At 44.8% G+C, this 20,600-nt stretch overlaps 1 protein-coding gene across 1 annotated transcript in view; it reads right to left on the bottom strand.

The window, feature by feature from the left end:
• DNAJC5B (DnaJ heat shock protein family (Hsp40) member C5 beta) overlaps positions 1 to 20,600 on the bottom strand; it is a 244,606-nt gene that overhangs the window by 50,731 nt on the left and 173,275 nt on the right. Inside the window, exon 2 of the mRNA XM_069218903.1 lies at positions 4,494 to 4,707. Within this exon, the coding sequence (XP_069075004.1) occupies positions 4,494 to 4,707 (214 nt within the window). The remainder of the gene's footprint in view (positions 1 to 4,493; positions 4,708 to 20,600) is intronic.

Here is a 20,600-nt window from a genome sequence, read left to right as displayed (position 1 = left end):
AATCACAGAGGTATGTATGACTGGTTTGTTACCGTGAATGCGGTCGGAAAACAATCGCAGTTACCACCAATTTAAATTGCTGATAACCCATTCGCAAAGGGGAATGGTACCCCTTTGTGAATGCATGAAAAAACATTTAGTAAGAGCAGGCAGTGGTACCACGGACCACTCCCTACTCTTACAAAATGAAAAGAAAACTTTTCATTTTTCATTTTTCATTTTAAATGCATCCCGTTTTCCTTTGAGGAAAACAGGCTGCATTTAAAAGAAAAAAGAAAAAAAAAGATTGCTTTATTGGAAAGCAATCACAGACATGGTGGTCTGCTGAGCCCAGCAGGCCACCATCCCTGTGATTGTAGCCATTCGCAATGGCTCGCACATTGCAACCTACCTCATGAATATTAATGAGGTAGGTCCATTTGCGAGCCCTTGCGAATCGCAGTATGAAACTCCTGGAGTTTCAGACATTCCAATAGCGATTACTTAATTGCGATTAGCAAAAAATCAGAATTAGGTAATTGCTATTGGATATAATGATGCATCTGGCCCTTTGTGTTGTATATAATATGCATTCATGTGTAACTAAAGTGAAATTAATTATTCATAAAAACTATTCACGGTTTGTTTTTGGAGTGAATCGTATGTTCTGGAATGACACAACGCAGCAAAAAATAGTTTTGAAAGTGCAAACAACTTTATGGTGATGAACCACTTAAATGCACATAAAGACCTTCATCCCATAACTACTTAATGTGACTCCAGTCTGTTTTCTTTTATTAAACTCAATTAGTGAGGATTTATGTAGGGATGGGCATCTTTGGTTCTTTTATCTGCAGGAAGTGAAAATATAATCAGCGCTCTCAGCATTTTCCTGTATCCCTTTGCCACAGTTTCTATGGTGGCCTTCTTCAGGTTTTCTAACCACGAAAAATACACGTAATACTCCCACCAGCTACCATTTTCTCAATCACACAAAACACTACCTTAATACTGTGTGCATTCCTTTTGCGTGCGATGGCAACTATACAAGATGCAAGCGCATACAAATTGAGTACAAATGATCCTGCAGACCAACAGGGTGATTTAGAAACATCTACAGATCGTAGCAAAGAATTGAGTTTAGCTCAGACAAATGATAATTGGCCCTAATGACGACCTCATGAAATATTTGAGCCCTACGTTCAGGGTCGAAACGCATTGGAAATATTTCATAGGGAAGCTGGAGTGTCTCTTCCCGCAGGCCTGCAGCACCGATTGTGCCACCCACATGAGTTCCCTGTAAACCTGCCTCAGGCCTCCCACTGCAGTATCTGTATGTGCAGTTTTCACTGTCAGTTCCACCTGGCAAGCTCACCCACTTGCCACGCCCAAGCCTTCCCTTTTACTTCATGTAAGTCACCCCACGTTAGACCTAAGGCAGCCCCTTGGGCAGGGTGCAGTGTATTTAAAAGGTAAGATATGTACTGGTTTGTTTTACATGTCCTGGTAGTGAAATACTGCTAAATTCGTTTTTCACTATTATAAGGACTATCTCTCCCATAGAGTAACATTGGGATTGCCTTGAAATATCTTTTAAGTGCAGTTTACTAGTGGGGACAGATAGGGGGTTATCTTGGGTGTGTAACTCCCTCGCCCTAACTAGAGTGGGTGAGTTCTGCCTGGCTTAGGTGTATACCCTAGCTGACCAGAAACCCCATTTCTAAAAATAGGGATATGGAGTTTGGGGTCACTAAACTCACAATTTAAAATTACATCTTTTGGTAAACTTGGTTTTTAGATTATAAGTTTGAAAATGCCACTTTTAGAAAGTGGGAATTTTTTCCTGCTCAACCATTCTGTGCCTCTGCCTGTGGAATACACGTCTGGATCAGGATGGATGCCAGTTGGGCTGTTTATGAATTTACTCTAGACAGTCACACAAAGGGAGCTGAGGTGTGCCCTGCATATTAGGATGAGTCTTCCTAGGTTAGACTGGTGGGAGGAGCTGACACCTGCATCTGAATAGAGCTGTGCCTGTCCTTACAAAAAGATGTCTGCAACCCCCTGCAGTGCTTTTGGGGCAAGGGTAGGAAAGGCAGGGTCTTGTGCACTACAAAGACTTTCTTTCCTTTGAAGTTTGCCTACTTCGAAGGCAGAAATAAGTATAAGTATGGGACCTATGAGACTGCAACTTTAGAATCCTTCTGGACTGAAGACATTCTGCCAGGAAGAAGAGCTAGATGTTGTAGGAGGGACTGACGCTCTGCCTGTTGCTATGCTGTGCTGGCCTGCTGCATTTCTGCTTCTGTCCTGGAAGTGAAAGGACTGGACTTTGCTTTCTTCATCCTGCTTCCAAACGTTTTCCAAGGGCTTGGACTGAGCTTGCCTCCTGTTAGAAGTCTCAGGGACATCAAAGACTTAGGGGGTCATTCTGACCCTGGCGGCCGGTGACCGCCAGGGTCACCGACCACAGGAGCACTGCCAACAGGCTGGCGGTGCTCCCAAGGGCATTCTGACCGCGGCGGTTCAGCCGCGGCCAGAAAGGGTAAACCGGCGGTCTCCCGCCGGTTTACCACTGCCCTACAGAATCCTCCATGGCGGCGGAGCGTGCTCCGCCGCCATGGGGATTCTGACACCCCCTACCGCCATCCTGTTCCTGGTGGGTCTCCCGCCAGGAACAGGATGCCGGTAGGGGGTGCCGCGGGGCCCCTGGGGGCCCCTGCAGTGCCCATGCCAATGGCATGGGCACTGCAGGGGCCCCCGTAAGAGGGCCCCACAAAGTATTTCAGTGTCTGCAAAGCAGACACTGAAATACGCGACGGGTGCAACTGCACCCGTCGCACCTTCCCACTACGCCGGCTCCATTCGGAGCCGGCGTCCTCGTGGGAAGGTAGATTTGCCCTGGGCTGGCGGGCGGCCTTTTGGCGGCCGCCCGCCAGCCCAGGGCAAATCTCAAAATACCCTCAGCGGTCTTGTGACCGCGGAGCGGTATTTTGACAGGGGAACATTGGCGGGCGGCCTCCGCCGCCCGCCAATGTTAGAATCACCCCCTTAATCTGCCAGCACCTGGGCTCTCTTGCTGAGAGTCCTGACTCACCAAGTTGTGCTAAATCCAGTTCCTGGGCACTTGGGAATGAGTTCTGGTGTATCGCAGAAGAAACCAAGTACATTAATTCCAAAGCAACTTCAGAACCGGCACCGCTGTACGACTCCATGCCACTGCCTGCACCGGAGCTGTGGTCCCCGCTGAGTGAAGCAACCACTGCCACAGGTCCAATGCAGCCACAGCATCTCTCAAGTCCTGCCACAGCGTACGTCCTGAGTGCCATGTCCCCGATGTACATGACACTAGACTCCGCCGTAGCACCTGTGGCCCTGTGGTGTGATTTTGACACTGCAAAGTTGATGCCTCACATCTTGATCCATCTATCCTGTGGATCATAAGTAACCGACGCTTCGCCAGCAATGCTGCATCACCTCCCCTGCAACCGTAAGGAACCAATGCCTCACCTCCTCAGTAGCAGTAAGGAACCAATGATGCACCGGCTCCAGTGATGCCTCACCTCCCGAACTCCGTTCGATATCTTTGTTGCCTCCTTTTCGAAAGGTACTGTACCTGTAGTATGTGCAACTCTGTGACCAGACCACACTCCCTCACAAGTGACGTTGGACTGTTGGGAACAACTCTGTCAAGATGTTGTGATAGCCCCAGTTGGAGCTATTGTGTATCTAGGTGCTTTACTGAGATTTAATATTTACAAAATCATATCTTTGCTTGTGTATGTTAGATTTTTGTTGCTTTGGTCTTGTTCAACTCAGATAAATATTGGCTATTTTATTAAAGTGGTGCGGAGTACCAGTACTTTTGTGGTGTTTTCACTGTGTTATTGTGTGTGTGTGTGTACATATACTTTACACATTGCCTCTGAGATAAGCCTGACTGCTCGTGCCAAGCTACCAAGTGGGTTCCGCAGGGGTTATCTTAGCTGTGTGGCTCCCTTACCCTCACTAGAGTGAGGGTCCCTACTTGGACAGTGTGCAAACCACTGCCAACTAGAGACCCCATTTCTAACATTAAGTATGATGATGTGGTCTTTTTTAGGATTTGTATATATGAAAGACCAGACTATTCTGTGCAATTGCAGATGATGATGCTAATTGAACACATGAAATGCAAATAATATAGCAGTGCACACAAAATTAAGGTGCTCTTTTGTGTGTGTTTATAATTGAGAAATTGGTAGCTGGTGGCGGTCTTATACATATTTTTCTTTGCTTTACTTGATCCTCTCCCACGCAGGCTCTACAGGATCACACCCCTTTGCTTTTCGTTTCATTTTATAACGACTTTCGTTTATTGAAATGTAATTAAGTGCGTGCTAGCTCTAATCCTGGTGACATTATGTTTGACAGAACTAGTTGCAGTGTACGAGGTTTTTACCGCTTACGGATTGTCAGCCATTTTGAAACAAAAAGGTGCCTTCAGAAGAGATTAGCATCTAAGGAGCCCTCACCTTTGCCCACCAGCTGGACAGCATGAAGTAAGTGTTAACATTCTCTTCTCCGAATTGCTCTGCCACATACAGCCCCAGTGAGCCATACTTGTCATAAATATTCCTTTTTGACACATCAACCAGTATTGCATGGGCATTGTTGATCTCTTTGAATTTCTCAGAAGCCTCTGGACTGTCCGGGTTCTTATCTGGGTGATGTTTTAGTGCAAGTTTCCTAGAGGGAGAGAGACAAAAACAATGCTTTGATAGGAGAAGCAGAGACAGGAGCGAGCAAATGCATCTGCAGAGTCACCATTGTTTTAACATAAAAATAATACCCGCAATAATGGAGTATCCGTTATCTAGTGCTTTTACAAAAGCATTTTTTACTTAGAACAATTTGTCATTATTTTGTGCATTGTAATTCACAAACAAGAGTTTTCGAAATATAACTAAACACCCGAAGTGGTTTTACTAAGGATTTGCATGTAGCAAAGCGATGCAAAGTGACTCAAAGCATGGTGTTGATTTTCATTACTGTTATAAGAGCCTGCAACCACACAAGCGTATGTGCACCCCTTAGTAAATACCCCTCCATAGTTCAGCCAGTTCAACATCAACTGGAAGTAGGATGCCACACCCAGCTTTAAAACTTTAACAGATTGGTGGAGGGGACTTTTAAAATGTATCAGAGGAGGCCTATTTATTTTTGAGGTGATTTAAAAAATAGATCAGCTGCAAGTGTCAATTATCTGAAGTGGCCTTGTTGAGGTGTAGCATGTTACACATTTCCTGAGTAAAATGTTATTCTATGCAAATGAAATCACTGTCAATAAATAACCTTTTGAAAGAATCTTCACATATTAACCTAAGGAAGTATATAAAGAAGGGTTTGTATTGGTCAACATAGGAATGGAAATTATTGTTGGCCCTTGGCTGTCGTCATATCAAGAAGTCTATGGTTGGTCAGACTACAGCTTCTGCAATTATAGGGAGAGCAACTAGTTCCATTGGTTGTTCTCCACATGTTCAAACGTCTCAGAGTGGCTCTAAGTGACAACTCTTTCTTGAGAGCAAAGAACCTGAAACAATAATTGATGATGAGCACAGAGCAGGAGCAGGCAATGAGAGGTTTGTAAGCCTTCCTTGGCAGGGCCATACCTAGTTTACAGGAGCAAACACAAGTAGTAGAAGGAATAGAGGCAGTGGAGTAGGCTACAAAATGCTTTCAACAGAAAGAGCTACAGTTATGTAAATCCAAGTTCAGGAGAAAGTGGGAACAGAGCATAAATTGTTTTGAATGCACACAGTGCTACACTTTTACCATGCCAAGTAAGATAGAAGATAGAATAGGGCAGATAAATTAAAAAAAGAGGTGAAAGCAGAAACGTTGTGAATGAGAAGAATGTCAGGGTGAGCAAGTGTTGAAAAATGAAAAACAAAACCAGAAACACAGAACGTCAAGGTAAGGGGAGGTCACAGTGCTCTGCCCTGCAGTGGGCGGTCGTGCGGCGTCTCCCAGCTGAGATCGGAGACCTCCTCGGCAGCACGCTGGAGCGCGAGGACCTCAGGGCTGCCCAGGCCCGTGCCTGACTGGAATGGGCAGCAGAAATGCCATGCATTCAGCTTGACACCCTGACTGAGGAGAAAGTGCTTTCTTGGAGGCTGCACACATGACACCAGGCCTTAGCTTTGGGGTCTCTTCGGCTGCGGAGATCTTCCAAAATGCCATACGGGAGACACTGTTCAGTTTGACCGGCGTAATTAACCTAAGTGACGACATCTTAATCTTCTCCAACACATTAGAGGAATACCACAAACACCTGAGAGCCACTCTCCAGAGGTTATCGGAAGCAGTGCTAACTTTGCACCGGAAGAAGTGCGCCTTTTACTGCAACTCCATTGACTTCTTTGGCTATATCTTTTCAAGGGAAGGTCTGAAGGTTGACCCCAAGAAAGTAGAGGCCGTCCGAGGAGCAGTTGTACCTCGCAACGCCACTGAGGTTAGAAGCTTCCTCGGTATGGCAATGTATTGTGGGAGGTTCATCCCCAATCTGTCCACGCTTGCTGAACCTCTTCAACAGCTCACAAAAGCCAACACCCCCTGGGAGTGGGGCGTACAAGTGGACAAGGCGTTCCAGGCAGTCAAGAGTGCGCTGTTGGACTTTGTGGTCATGGCATACTCCCACCCGTACAAGAGAACTGAAGTAGCGGTGGACACCAGCCCCGTTGGGCTATGCCAGCAGGGCACTCTCGGCAATGGAGGCCTGGTGTGCACAAATAGAGTGGGAAGCGCTGACCATACGATGGGCCTGCCAGCATTTCCACCTGTATTTGTATTTAGGATGGTTACTGCCCACAAGCCACTGGTATCCCTCTATGCGGGCACAGCACGACTTGCCCCACCAAGAATTAAGCGGTGGGTGGTGCTCCTCCAGCCCTACTGGTTTGACGTTGTATACCGACCAGGAGTCATCAATCCTGCAGATTACTTATCACGCCATCCGTTGTGGCATCGCTCGCAGGCAGAAGAAGAGGAGGAGGATGGGCGGACAGTGAGTTTCGTAAGCATGATAGTGAACCTAGCTTGTCCCACGGCACTAACGGTGATGGAGATCGCTGACGCCTCAAGCCGTGATACAGTCATCGGCCGAGCCAAGGAGACTCTGGTCAATCGGTCATGCAAACTTTTCCTTGACAAGACGCACGATTTTGACTCTGAGGAGCGCAGGGCGATGCAGTGGATCTGGAAGGTGAGGCTGGAGCTCTCAGTGAGTCTGGAAGGTCTTCTTCTCCGGGGTCAGCGCTTAGTAATACCCCACAGTCTACACCACAGAGTAGGAGAATTAGCACACCAGGGTCATCAGGGGATAGCGAAGACTGAGGCCCGTTTGCGTGAGAAAGTGTGGTTCCTCGGGATGGACGCCATGGTAGACGACCTGATACAAAGATGTCATCCCTCTGCTATCACCGCTCGAGATCCCGTCCCTGCTCCAGTGATGACTGAACCACCCAGCACTCGACCATGGTCCAGGTTAATCCTGGATTTTGGTAGCTTTCCTGATGTCCAGCTGACGGCTGTCATGATTGACTCGTGCACCCGGTTTCCGGTGGTGGAACTGGTGATGTCCATGGCATTTGAGCATGTCCATCCTGTCTTGGAGAAGGTTTTCGCTCTCTTGGGTCTGCCTGAAGAGATAGGAACGGACAACGGTCCTCCATTTCACGGCCAGGAGTTTCAGGACTACCATCGCTCATTAGCCATATCACACCGGCGAATCACCCCTCAATGGCCTCAGGAAAACAGGGATGTTGAGCGCTTCATGCGGACTCTGAACCGTGGTTTACGAATTGGAGTAAGACAACAAGAGCGCACCAAGATATGCCTGCGTGCATTCCTGATGCCTACCAGCAGACACCCCATAGCACGATGGGGTGTGCCCCGGCGGCGTTGATATTTCGTTCCCCGCCACAAGACTGCATACCGGCTGATGAGCAGTGGCAACCCCCTTAGTTGGATGTACTCAAGATGCAGGAGAAGCGAACACAGAGCAATGTCCAGGCCAGCGAGGAGAAAGGCGAAACATTCCAACCTGAAAAAGGGGGAATCCGTCATTCTGAAGGATCGCCATTCAGGTTGGAAGTTCCATACCTCCTTTGAACCTGACATCTGAATAGTGGAGAAGATCAATGTGACCATGGTTACTGCCAGAAAAGGGGGGCGTCAGGTGACCCGGAACATGTTGTGGTTCTGGAGGGTGGAGCCTCGGGACGGTGATTCAGAAGCTAACCCAGTGGACAAAAGTGGCGAAGAGCTTGAAGGAGGCTACGTTGCGCAGCCAAGCCAATGCCGACCACAGAGTGACGGAGGTCCCAGCAGAGATCTCGAGGGGCCCTGCGCCACAGATCGGGGACCCGTGCAAGGCTTTAGCAGAGTGGGAGAGGTGAAAGGTACCACCTGCGGCCCAACCCTGAACCCAGCCAAAGGCTAAGACACTTCATGTGTTAACAAAGGAAGAAAAAGTGACTGGTGTCCACGTACAGCCAAGAACTCCTGTTATTATTATTATTATTTTGTATATATATCTATCTCTTTAGTTTCATTTTGTATCCCTGTTTGTTGTTATTCATATACCTTGTTCGAAGGTGATGGTTCTTGTAGTAGTTCACTAAAACATGGGGGGATGTAGAGGGCCACCCGGGCCCTCCCCTACAATGTTGCCTGCTCCGTGATGCCATACGGTGTCCGGAGCGGAGGTAATAAAATATTGAGGCGCCCTGCCCGCGAGGTCCTGGCGCGCCAGTTAAGCATACAGCAGGCTGCAGTGTGGTTATTGTTCCCTGTTAGACTGCGCAGTCTGCGGGCCACGCGGTGCAGCAGGCCATGCTACACCCTGCCCCCTGCATCACCCCGCCCTCCCAAGATGAAAGGAAGCAGACACTTGTTTAGAGCTTGTAAATTCTGAACCAACTGGCCTGCTTCTCTGAATGTGAAAGGGGCTCAATAAGATCTCCTTGTGGGCCTTTGTCGGGGGTGTTCTGCATTTTAACATCTCAATGTAGTGCAGGGAGCTTTTTCTACTGCAAGTTTTTTTGTAGGCCCAGATCAAACTCGGCACAGCCAGATCAGAGGGATTTTCATACAAAACAACAAAAACACCCCAATCCACTTAGAAGTACCCTCAAAGGATCAACGGCCAGGTCTGGTGAGATGCTGCAGTAATTACAGCAGAAACAGGGCAAGGGCAGCAGAGGCTATCTTTAGTAGTCAGATGACAGCAAACCTTGTTTAATTTATTTACATGTTATAAATGTTCACGTGAATGTGAGCACCAGATTTCTATGAATATTTGAAGTAAACAGGCACCCTTGGAATTCGTGCACACAGCTGGATCTGGCTGGATTATGCTTACAAAACAATCAACAGCCAGGAGCGGATGTCAGATGGTGTTAATGTTGGTTTGGTGGCAAAAGTGTCTTTACGGTACATAAACGCACCCAGATTAGATCTAGTATATTACCTTTATTTTTCATGGGTAATTTGTATAACATTATTTAGAATTTGTCCCTAAAATCCAGATAGATTGTTTAAGAAATAGATCCGATATTGTCTCCATAGTGAAAAAAATAGATTACTTTTTCAAATTCGAGTTAATATTGCCTACAAAGTGAAAAAAAGTTACTAAAGCATAAATATGAAATGCCACAAACATTCTACAGGTAAATTATCTAAGTTACTCAACAAAGTACTTAAAAATAAAAAAGGAAGCATTCACAAATTACTGTTTGAAGCTGGCTGCCTTTTCTGTGCCAAGAGATTTTATCTTATAGTCCAACATCTCCCGAAGTCTCAACAGTAAATGGGGCTTAAACAGTGCGAATTGCCCAAGATCACTATATGCTAGAGTGGTGCCAAGACTTAAATGTGCTATTGCCCTTTAAAATAATCTCGAGGTCATCCTCTATTTGCCTCAAATGTAGCTGCATATTTCCTGTGAAAAGGTCTTATCCTGCAACAGAGAAGTTGCAAATATACATGAACCATAAACAGTGTGAAGTACTATAAACCACCCACCAAATGTTAGGCTGTCGACAACCCTAAAACTAAGCTTCTACACGCTCGGAAAAAAATATCCAGCGAATAGAGTTTTACATATCAGTGCACTTCAAAGTATGCAGACACTGTTCTCCAGCCAAGCGTAAAGGACGGGCTGCAATCACAAAGCTATGCTTAAAATCCAAAGCACTATGGCAGTTGTGTGTCACTGTAAAATTCAACAGAAGTAAAACAATTTGTAAAACAAATCATCCCTTTCACACTGCCGCGGACCTTGCTCATACTCATACTTGCTCACTAAGAAATCGTCGGACATGTTACCACTACTTCAAGTTTTTTTTTTTTTTTGTTTTTTTTAAACAAGGGGGAATCCAAAGCCAAGATTTCATTTTTCAACCTCCAAAGAATAACTAACTAAAAAGCACTCACCTAATTTTATCTCATATATTGCAGCTGACTCCAAATTCAATTTCCAGACTATTGCTACATCATAATTTTGCTTGTTTACGTAATAAATAAAATATACACTAAAAGTTAAAGCATTTTGGTAATATTATACAGAAATAAAAGTTTATAACAAATAATTTCTTCACACCACCATGGAGAGTGCTCATATATAGCACTACGATACCTGTGGTCATGTTATAGCTACACCATTGCATGTTTTTAAAAATAACACGTATATAAAATAGTGCAAAAATACTAAGACACAAACAAACTAGACAAGCGTCTAAGCGCTGGAACAACAATGCCCGACAGCTAGAATGTTAGGTGTCAGTGCTATTAAAAGTATGCAGCCTCTCTTATGCGGCCAACAAAAGGAACAGGCTGCAATCACCGAAATGAAGGATTATCATCAGTGGAAAAAATGGGTCTATTTATTCTGTATAGTTAGGAAATTAAACATTCTCAACTCCTTCAGCAGTTTATCCAAAAAATCAAAAGGCAGTAACATTACACTCAGCAGAAGGGACGGGCTGCAATCACATTACTGTGTTTTCAGTCCAAGCAGTTGTCTGGCGCATACAGAGGTCAAACAATATGTGACCCAAACCATCCCTTCACACCGCCACAGAGCAGTGGTGCTTTATATGAGTGTGCTCATATAAAGCACTACAACACCTTAGGACATGTTACCACTACATCAGTGCGGAAATAACATATACGTATATATATATAAAAAAGGAAATATAACAAGTAAATGAAAATAGTAAAACACAAAATAGACAAGCTTCGTAGCGATACAACCACAATGGCTGGAGTTTTACATGCCAGTGTTCTTGAAGTATGCAGTCTCCCTTCTCCGGCCGCCAAAAGAAACAGGCTTCAAACACAAAACTTAAGGACTATCATCTGTGGCTGAAATGGACCAGGCAAAACGAAGACAATTAAAGGGACGGTTACCAGCAGGAGTGTCCCTCTTGCAAGGGGATGTCACGCTGATAAAGGGAAACACATAAATGTGTGTGTAGAGCTCCAAAGAGCTGTTCAGAATTTTAAAAAAGTCAGGCAGCAGAAAGGTAAAATAGAAACAAGCATTTGAACTGCAATGGGTCTAGTGTTCTCTCAAGTTAGAGCTATTAGAGCTTTCTTGCCACACAAACTGAAAATAAAAAGTAAAACAGTTGACAAAGTGCCTCCGGCAGCTCGCAGAGACAGACAAAAGGAACAAGCATTTGCAATACAAGAACAGAAAATGCACGAGGGAGAGTAAGGAATGGAATAAACAAAGTCACACATGACTGCAGATGAAAAGAAGTAATAAACTAGAGCCCTGTTAACAGAAACAGACTGGAGCCACTGAAACATCCAGTGCTCTGGTCAAATGCTACTAGCCTAAGAAAAAAAGTAATCCCTAAGCACAAGCTACATAGGCACAAGTGGAAGGCTACAAGTACTAGGGCCATGCTCCAGGGGAGTGTACAACTGTGGGAACGGTGAGACAAAGAGAAAGGATTGACCACTAGCAAGCAAGGATTTTTTAAGTACACTGAAACAAACCAGTGAGAAAGCAGAGACCCCACAAAGAAGTATAGAAGTATACACTAAAGTATATACAAGAGGTCTCGAATGCTCGACCTAAAAATGATTGCACTGGATCTGGATACAGTGGCAGCAGTAGATTCCCAGTAGCTAAGAGAACAGCTTGTGACTGGAACAGGTTTATTGAGGTACATTTTGCGTTAGTGCTTTACCACTCTTATTTAGAAATAAGTGTAAATGATATAAATAAGGGCTTTTGTCAGTAATCACTGCATAACACAAAGAAATCCTGGGATGCTTGATCAGCCTGGTTTTCTAAGCACCTGTGGCTATTTTAGAAGCATTTGTAACTCTAAATTTCACATTAAGGCTCCCAACATAAGTCGGAGAATCATTGGGCCCCAGTTACCACATTTTTTGTATGCTTAGTTGTGTCTTTCTACTATCTTAGATGAGGATTTCACTGAATATCCAGACCTGATTCACAAATTATTTTCTGTGATTAGTTTCCAGATGTAGGATATTCTCATTACTGCACATTGATGAGTAGGCAAGTCTTATGCTAGGAAATCTGTGAGTAAGTCAAACCTAAGCCTGATGTTGACACTTCTACACATATAAAATTCTTTGTGAATCAGTCCCATAGGTTGCGCCTGAAAAGGTGTGATCAATTGTCTACCATTGTAAATTGAGGATTATAGATAGGAAAGGGTAAGTACTAAAGTGTGTGCACTGCACCATGCATGGACCAAGACAGATGGTCAGTTTAAAATGTTGCACATATGAGCATCATGTAGATCAGGGACCGCATTATATATTGGACCCTGATGATGCATGTGTTCCCACTTTAGTGCCCCGGAGCACAATGGTATTATAGAAGAAGGTGGAGATGCTTGTGCCTCACCTCCTGTAAAACTGATGTCAATTGTGTACACATGTATCAACAGTGCTATCATGAAAGGGTGTTCCCTCATTTGCATAGGGGCGGGCCCTACAGAAATAAGGGAATTCCCTTGTCTCTGTGTCATATTATGTATGTGAGTGCAGAGGCAAACAGACCCTTAGGAGGAGCACTCACAGTGCGTTACAAAAGGGTGTCTCACTGTCCTTCAGGCAGCCCAGAGTCACTCACTGCATTCCCCTATACAGGTGATCTTTCCCCATTTTTTAAATTGATGGCGGCATGCCACCTGCACTGTGAAACATGGAGCGACTTTGAAGCAGCTGCTCCATATTTTACTGAAGGCACTGACCCCAGGGCACCACCCATCACTAGTGCAGTGCATTCATTGTAAGGTCCCTGTTTGTGCCTGGTGCATGTTTAAAGGTGACTTTCACAGCAGTACACCCTTTCCATAATACAGCTCTTGGAGGGCTGGAAAGACTTGCCATTCTTGTCCCACCCTGTTTGTTTTAATTTTCAAAATGGTAACTATGGTTCGGCACCAGTGGTGGTTGGCTCATGTTTAGGGCAGGGGGGTGATGGGTGGATCAGAACACAATAGTAATAAAAAAATAATTCAAAAAAAGGCACTTACCTTCAGGCGTGTTCCTTGCTGCATCCTCCTGCTCCTGGAAGCTCCAACCCATAGGATCAGGAAATGCCACTAACGAATCCTGACACTGCTTTCATGCTGCTAACCAGCATGAAAGCAGCATCAGGATTGGTGGGAGCAGGCTCTCTCAGCACTCACAAGAGAGCCTGTTCTTTTTCAAATGCAGCTGTCCAGCTAGCCGTCGCAAGTCACCTAGCCAAAGGGACATGCACACTTTAAACAAGTGCACAGCTCCCTGCTGCCACTCGGCAGCAATTGCCCCGCTTCATCCTGATGGGGCGCTGAAAATAAAATGGTTATAAACTAAGTTTATTACCATTTCATTTTTCCGTTATGGGGGGCATTTTTTGGCACGGCAACGCTCCTCCACTCACATGGAAGGGCTGCCCCTGTTCAGCTCAGATATGGGTTTTCCAGAGGTGAAAGGGCACCATTTCCAAATATGCACTTAAAGTTTGTATAAATAAAAATTTACAGAAACCTGTTCGATGTGAGAAGCACTGAAGATGGATTCAGTTGTACACTTATGCAATGTGATTATTGTATGCTGTTGTTCAGCCAAAGCAATCACTGTGGGATTCAAGATGTTAGGATAACATCTCCATTTATGTTGGTTTTATGTGTTGGAACTTTTTAATGTCTACATTTTTAAAACAGTGACATTCATACAACTTTGTCAAGGCTCACTAAAGAACTGGGGTGACCACCTCCTTATAAATAATTTTGAACACTGCTTCCAGTCCTGAACTTTTGTGCGATCCTCAAAAGATTTTTGCACACTGTAGTCTTACTTGGCTTCCATTGAACAAGTTATACAAACACAGCTGAAAATAGTGTTTTATAGGTGAAAATCTCAGGTAAGAAACAGTATCTATGATGACCTAGGGAGAAGTGGTTAGCCCTAATAAGAACAGCCACAGAACATGGGCCCCAATTTGTTGGAATAAGGAGAAATAATCTCACCCCAGTACTATGACAGAGGTGTTGTGTGGCCATATAATGGCTTTGGAAATGTAAAACACATCAACTGCATGACAAATATATGCAAACATGTGTGCATCAACTTCATCACAGCAAATAAGATTAGTTACCTCTGAGACACTGTTGAGATAGAAGGTATAGCCACTAGTCACTATAAAAGTGCTTCCTAAAATAATTGAGACATGAGGCTGGTTTTGATTTTGAATTTACCCCACCTCCATGCTCTGCACAGGAAATATGGAAGCTGTAAATTGGTTCTCAACAACAGTCAGCACTGTATCAGGAAAAGTGATTCTCATCCTAATACATGAAATGCCTCACTTTTGCCTTTCAGTCTTCTTAATTAACCAACCAGAGTGATTAAAACGAACTTACGCTCCAGCTACCTGAATAGTTGTATCTCCTTCCACCAACCACCCAGATACCTCCCCAACACAAGCCTCGTACTCACACAAATACTAAGCATATATAGAACTAGATAAGGAGGATGGGCGTTCCCTTACATCGCCTTTAAATCGTAGAACAACTTTCCACTCCACATTAGAGCCTCCCCCTCTCTTCTTGAATTCTGCAAGAAGCTGAAGACCTGGCTTTTCAATTAACCAACCTACTATAGGCAGGGCTGAGCACACACACCTGCTCATTACCAGGATACCCTTAAGGGTGAGAGTGCGTTTTACAAATACACATGACATAACTCCACGTTTGAATCAAGGGTGAGTTCGACCTTTCACCTGTTTTGGCCTTTGACTGACCACACAGTACAAAATCCCACAAGCATTCATTCATTTTATTTTTTCGATATAATTTCTGAAATTTTTTTCAACATTACCTGTTGAAAGTTAAAACTTGACAGTTGCCGTCACACTTCCCTCCTGCTGTTCTACGACAAAAGAGTAATAGAGGCACAGGACTTTATGTGGAGCACTCATGCCAGAATAGCAAGGTACACACACAAAGTAACAAAGTGCACAATGGAATCACACAAATCCCCTGAAGTGCTTGCTTATATAGACTCAACGAGTCTCAGGAGCAGATTAACTTGTAGGTTTGCCCTCTTTATCTCTACCCAAGGGACGCCTGTGGATGAGATAACCTGTTCATACTCCTCTTAATACAGGCTTTCATGCTAGATGCCTATAGTTACATTCACAAATAGACATTATTTTTTGATTGCGCCTTCAACATTCTATTTGTGTGTGTGTGTGTGTGTGTGTGATGGTGTGAGACAAGTGCCGTGAGAGTCTCTTTGATTTCTGTCTCCACGGTGCGATGTGACGCATGCAAAATAGCCCACTCTGGCTGCATCTGTGCCTCTGCCATATCCTATTAGCTGTAAAGTTTATGCTCCAGGGTTGTTATGGAACTCAACAATCTGTTTGTCTGAGACAGCGCACAAAAGCACTACCCAACTCCTCCTACTGTAGCCACCTGCAGGGACCGACCACCCCATTTCATCTGTATCAGTCACATCTGTATTCAAGGAAGGTCTTTCGTTGCTATGTGCACATGCTTGCTGGAGTGTGTGTCTATCTGTCTGTGTCTGTGTGCATGTATAAACAACGTGTACATTTTCTCTCCCAGTCCTATGGAAGATGAATGTTGGTATTGTTTTTGCTCTTGCTTTGACAGTGTACTGTGCTTCTGTGTTGGAATCTCTTCACTGAGTTTTATTCAAGTGAAATGGCACTTGCAGTTTGTTTCATTGGGAAAAGTGGTCATGTTTGACATGTTTGACTGCAAATAACCACCAAAGGGGTGTGATGTTTGTTAGCGTGTTCTTTAGTAGTTTCTTCTAAAGAGTGTGTATATGGGCGTGCCGTGGTTGTAGTTTTGGGACCTTGAAGTGCACTTCACAGGGACTTTGTCTTTGTATGTTTGCTCAAAATGTCTATTTCTGCGTATGTTCTGTTGTTGTATGGCGAAGTCTGTCTTTGCAAGTTCGTGATTGTCTGAAGCACTATTTCGTGGCTTTGCTCTCTTGGATCTGTTGACTTGTTAACATTTGATCAAGCAATGAAGTTAGAAAGGCATTGTGCTTTGATCCGCAGACATTTCTTTAAGAAAAGCTGTCAATTGTCCTTGAGTTATCGTTTGTTATATAATAGACACACTCTACATAGCTGCCTACTGTTTTCCCCAAAAGTAACCTAAAAACAATATTGGAAATCCCCCAACTGCCAGACGAAAAGAATGGATTCGTCAGGACAATGAAAGAACATTTTCGCTTATATTTTATTAATACTTTAACCAAACGTTAGACACTATTTTTTGCCCACCCTTATCAATAATTTTCAAAACTTTCTTCAGAACTATGCAAGCCTCATCATATGAAAGTCAAAGTACTTTTATCATTGATAGAAAACCAAAACGCACATTATAGTCAAATGTACTCTAATAGTAACTTGTGGACTTTGGCAATCTAGATGTCCACATCTCAGTTACTGTCTTCTACATTCATTTTGGATATTGCCACAATCTTGGAGGAATGGTCTACCCTCTAACCCCCGCCCCCCTCACACCCCAACTACCCTTAACCTGCTCTGTGCTCCATTTGAAATAGTTTCAATATTTATACTGCTTTTTGTGGGGGGAAAGAGAAACTAATGGACCGGCCCGTTGCTTAGGACTTTGAATTGGTATGGTGTAGATTAGGGATGGGATCCGTAAGTTGCGTACCTAAGGAATCACAGCTCAGCTTGCCTGGTTCATTCCTGTACCCTGAACAATTTTCTAGGTGCCATCTAGTCCATGTTGTCAGAGGTGTTCCAAAAATGTCTCAGATTCTGCTGATATGGGGTGTTTCCGCAGTCCCCTGTATTCCTCCCTACATAAGGCTGCACCCTCTGCCTTCCCCCAACGGAGCAAGTCTGCTCTCCATGTTAGGTCTGACGGAGGAATCGAGAATTTGTAATGAATTGTGAATAACAGCTTGGCTAGTGTAAGTGCTAGGCCAACAAACCTAGAAGTCATTGCCGCTTTCCCTGGGCTAGGATAAAGGTTCAATATGCAGTGATTAGCCGAATCACGATAAGAGGACTCGTGATTTCACGAAGTGTGTTGCGAAGGCCAATCCAGTAGTGTCTCAGGGATGGACAGGCCCACAAAATGTAGAGGAGATTGGCTCCCTCCGTATGGCAGTGGGGACCTGTGGATTTTGCGGTTGGGAAAAGAGAGTGCACCCTTTGAGGAGTCTAGTAGGCTCTATGGAAAATTGCAAACTGGATACATTTAAATTGTGCATTGCTTGGTATATGGGATGCATTTTCAAAAAGGAAATTCCATTCTTTATCATGTAAAGGAAGTGCTGAGTCCATCTCCCATTTTTCCCACAGATGGGACAGTGATATCCAATAATGTGGGCGCTGCGCTTTATATAGCCATTTAACCAGGTGCCTCCCTGACCCCATTTCATAAAGTATTTGTACTAGGGAATGTGTCTAGGGTTCAGATGGGGGCCATTGTCGGCATATAAAATGAAACAAATTGGCCTGCATTGGAAATTGGGTATCTGGTAGCTGAATCTGGGCTATGAACTCCCTTTGGGAAAAGAGGTGACCCTCCTCGAAGAGATCCCCCAAGGTTGAAAATCCACTCTCCTCTAAATACCTCAGCTGTGCCGTGGAGAGAACTCCAGCTGGGGGTGGGAAAGCTGCATCGGGAGATATTGGTGCATATGGTGCTGTAGTACCACAGCGCATTCTGCAATAGTAGGGGCAGCCACCGCGTGTGTGTCAGTCTCCCTGGCAGGAGCAGCAATTGTAATTCCCCACTATCTAATCATGTCTGTGTGTATTATATCTCCTGCAGATGAATAACCGCTAGCCAGTGGGCCAGCCATTGCAGTTGTTCTGCAAGGCAGTATGTCTGAAAATCGGGTGCACCCATCCCCCTTAATCCATGGGCAGCTGTAGTTTTTGGAGACTAATACAGTGGCGTCCTGTAGCCCATATTAATTCTGTCAGTAAGATGTTCAGCGTTTTGAAGGTTGACCGTGGTATTCAGATTGGGAGGTTCACAAAAAAGTACAGTAACCTTGGAAGCATCACCATCTTGGCTACTGCCAAGCACCCAGCCACTGAGAGGGGCAAGGAGGTCCGGAATGAAAATGCCAGTGACTTTGAATAGTTTTACTTTCATGCCCAAGATTGCACCAAATTGTTTGAGGGTGTGGCTTATTAGCTCATGTTCCCTGCTCATGTCGCGTATATATAAAAACATGTTATCCGCATATAGGGACACTGTGTGAATTCGACACCCATCAGGTATCGCCCAAAATGCCTCCCTCTTGTCTCAGCTTTTGGGCAAGGGGTTCCATTGCCAGCATGAATAGTAATGGGGATGGCGGGCAGCCTTTCCGAGTGCCCCGGGATATCTGGTAAGATGGAGAGATATGCTCACCTGTCTTAGCTCTGGCTGTAGGGTCCCGCCTTCGGCTAGACAGGCTGTGCTACCTCCATCACCTGGTACAGGCGATGAATGTTTAAGGAAGTGCTCCTACAGTGTATAAAGCCACATTGCTCCAGGTTGATCAATTGAGGGAGGAGCGGTAAAAACCTCTGTGCAAGAACTTTGCTGAGAATTTTATAATCAGTGGTTATTATCAACAATGGTCTCTAAGAGGAAAGCTTAGTGGGTGCTCGTCCTGGCTTTGATAGAGAGGTGTCTAGGGCTTGACTCAAGGTGACGGGGAGCTCCTTATGTTCTAGTGCAGTTTTGTACATTTTAACCAACTTTGGAGTGAGCTGTAAGGCGAATGCCGAGTAGAATTCGATTAGCAGCCCATCTATACCCGGGACTTATTGCGTGGCCTCTCCCTTATGGCCTGTCGTACCTCCTCCTCTGTTATAGGCCCAGCCAATTGTGCACAACATTCGCCAGACATGCGAGGAAGTCGGAGGTCTTGGAGAAACAATACTCGGGGGGAACAGGGGTGGCAGTGTATAACAACCTCTAATATTCTTGGAAAGCTCGATTCACCTCTAGTTTTGTGGAGCATTGCTGACTTGAATGCAATATCACTTGAAGAACCGGGATAGGAGCTCTGGGAGGTTGTATCATACGCACTAGCAAGGCCCCAGCCTTATCCCCGCCCACATGTGTCCGGTGAGTGTATGTTTTATAGTCATAGACCCGCAATTGCTCAATGAGTTCTACATGTCATTTTTTAGTTGCTAATAAATCGGGTAAATGGTTAGGATCATCAATCAACTCCTGCTCTAAACTACCCATTAGATTCTCTATAAAACCTGGCTACTGGCCCCCACCATGGTTTTAATGGCTACTCCCCTGACAACCACTTTGAACGCCTCCCACTCCATTGCTCTTGTCAAGGCAGTATCCTTGTTTATGGTAAAGTGTTCTGCTATGGCTGTGCTCACAACGCTGCGAAAGGTCACATCCTCAAGTTGAGTCAGCTGTATGCATCATGTGGTGCCGTGTGGCGATTGGCGCGGGGATGCAACCCCAATGGAGTGTCATTTCTAGTGGGTTGTGATCTGAGAAGGTTTTAGTTAAATATGATGTGTCTGCGAATCGCCTCGCCATTTTGAATAAGCAGAGGATGCGGTCCAATAGGGTGTGTAATCCATGCGGTGTGGAGAAGAAATAATATTTCCTCATCCCTTCATGATGTGTTCTCCATACGCCTACAAGATGTCAATGGGCGGTCCAAGCCGTGAGGGCCTGCGCCTGCTTCACTGGGTGTAAGGTAGTGGTGGATGTGAGCGATCTAGTGTAATATCTAACACAGCGTTAAAATCCCCTCCTATCATCCAGGATATATGTACCCATTCTGCTAGTGATGCGGAAAAAGCGTTGCAAAAAAATACATCTTGTTCTATGTTGGGACAATATATGCTCCCCAAAACTATCTGTATTCCATCCAGATATCCTATGGCAAAGGCATATGTACCAAGGGTGTCTATGTTCGTGTGCATAACCTAGAAGGGAACTCCTGCTCTAATCTAGATGGCAGCACCTCTGGCAAAGTCCGAGTAGGAGGTGGCTATTATTTGACCTCTCCACTTTATTCTAAGCTGGGCCACTTCG

The sequence above is a fragment of the Pleurodeles waltl genome, chromosome 2_2 (genome assembly GCF_031143425.1).
Source record: "Pleurodeles waltl isolate 20211129_DDA chromosome 2_2, aPleWal1.hap1.20221129, whole genome shotgun sequence".
Lineage (NCBI taxonomy): Eukaryota > Metazoa > Chordata > Amphibia > Caudata > Salamandridae > Pleurodeles > Pleurodeles waltl.
The sequence above is the reverse complement of the archived record's forward strand: the minus strand, read 5'-3'. Positions and strand labels throughout refer to the sequence as shown.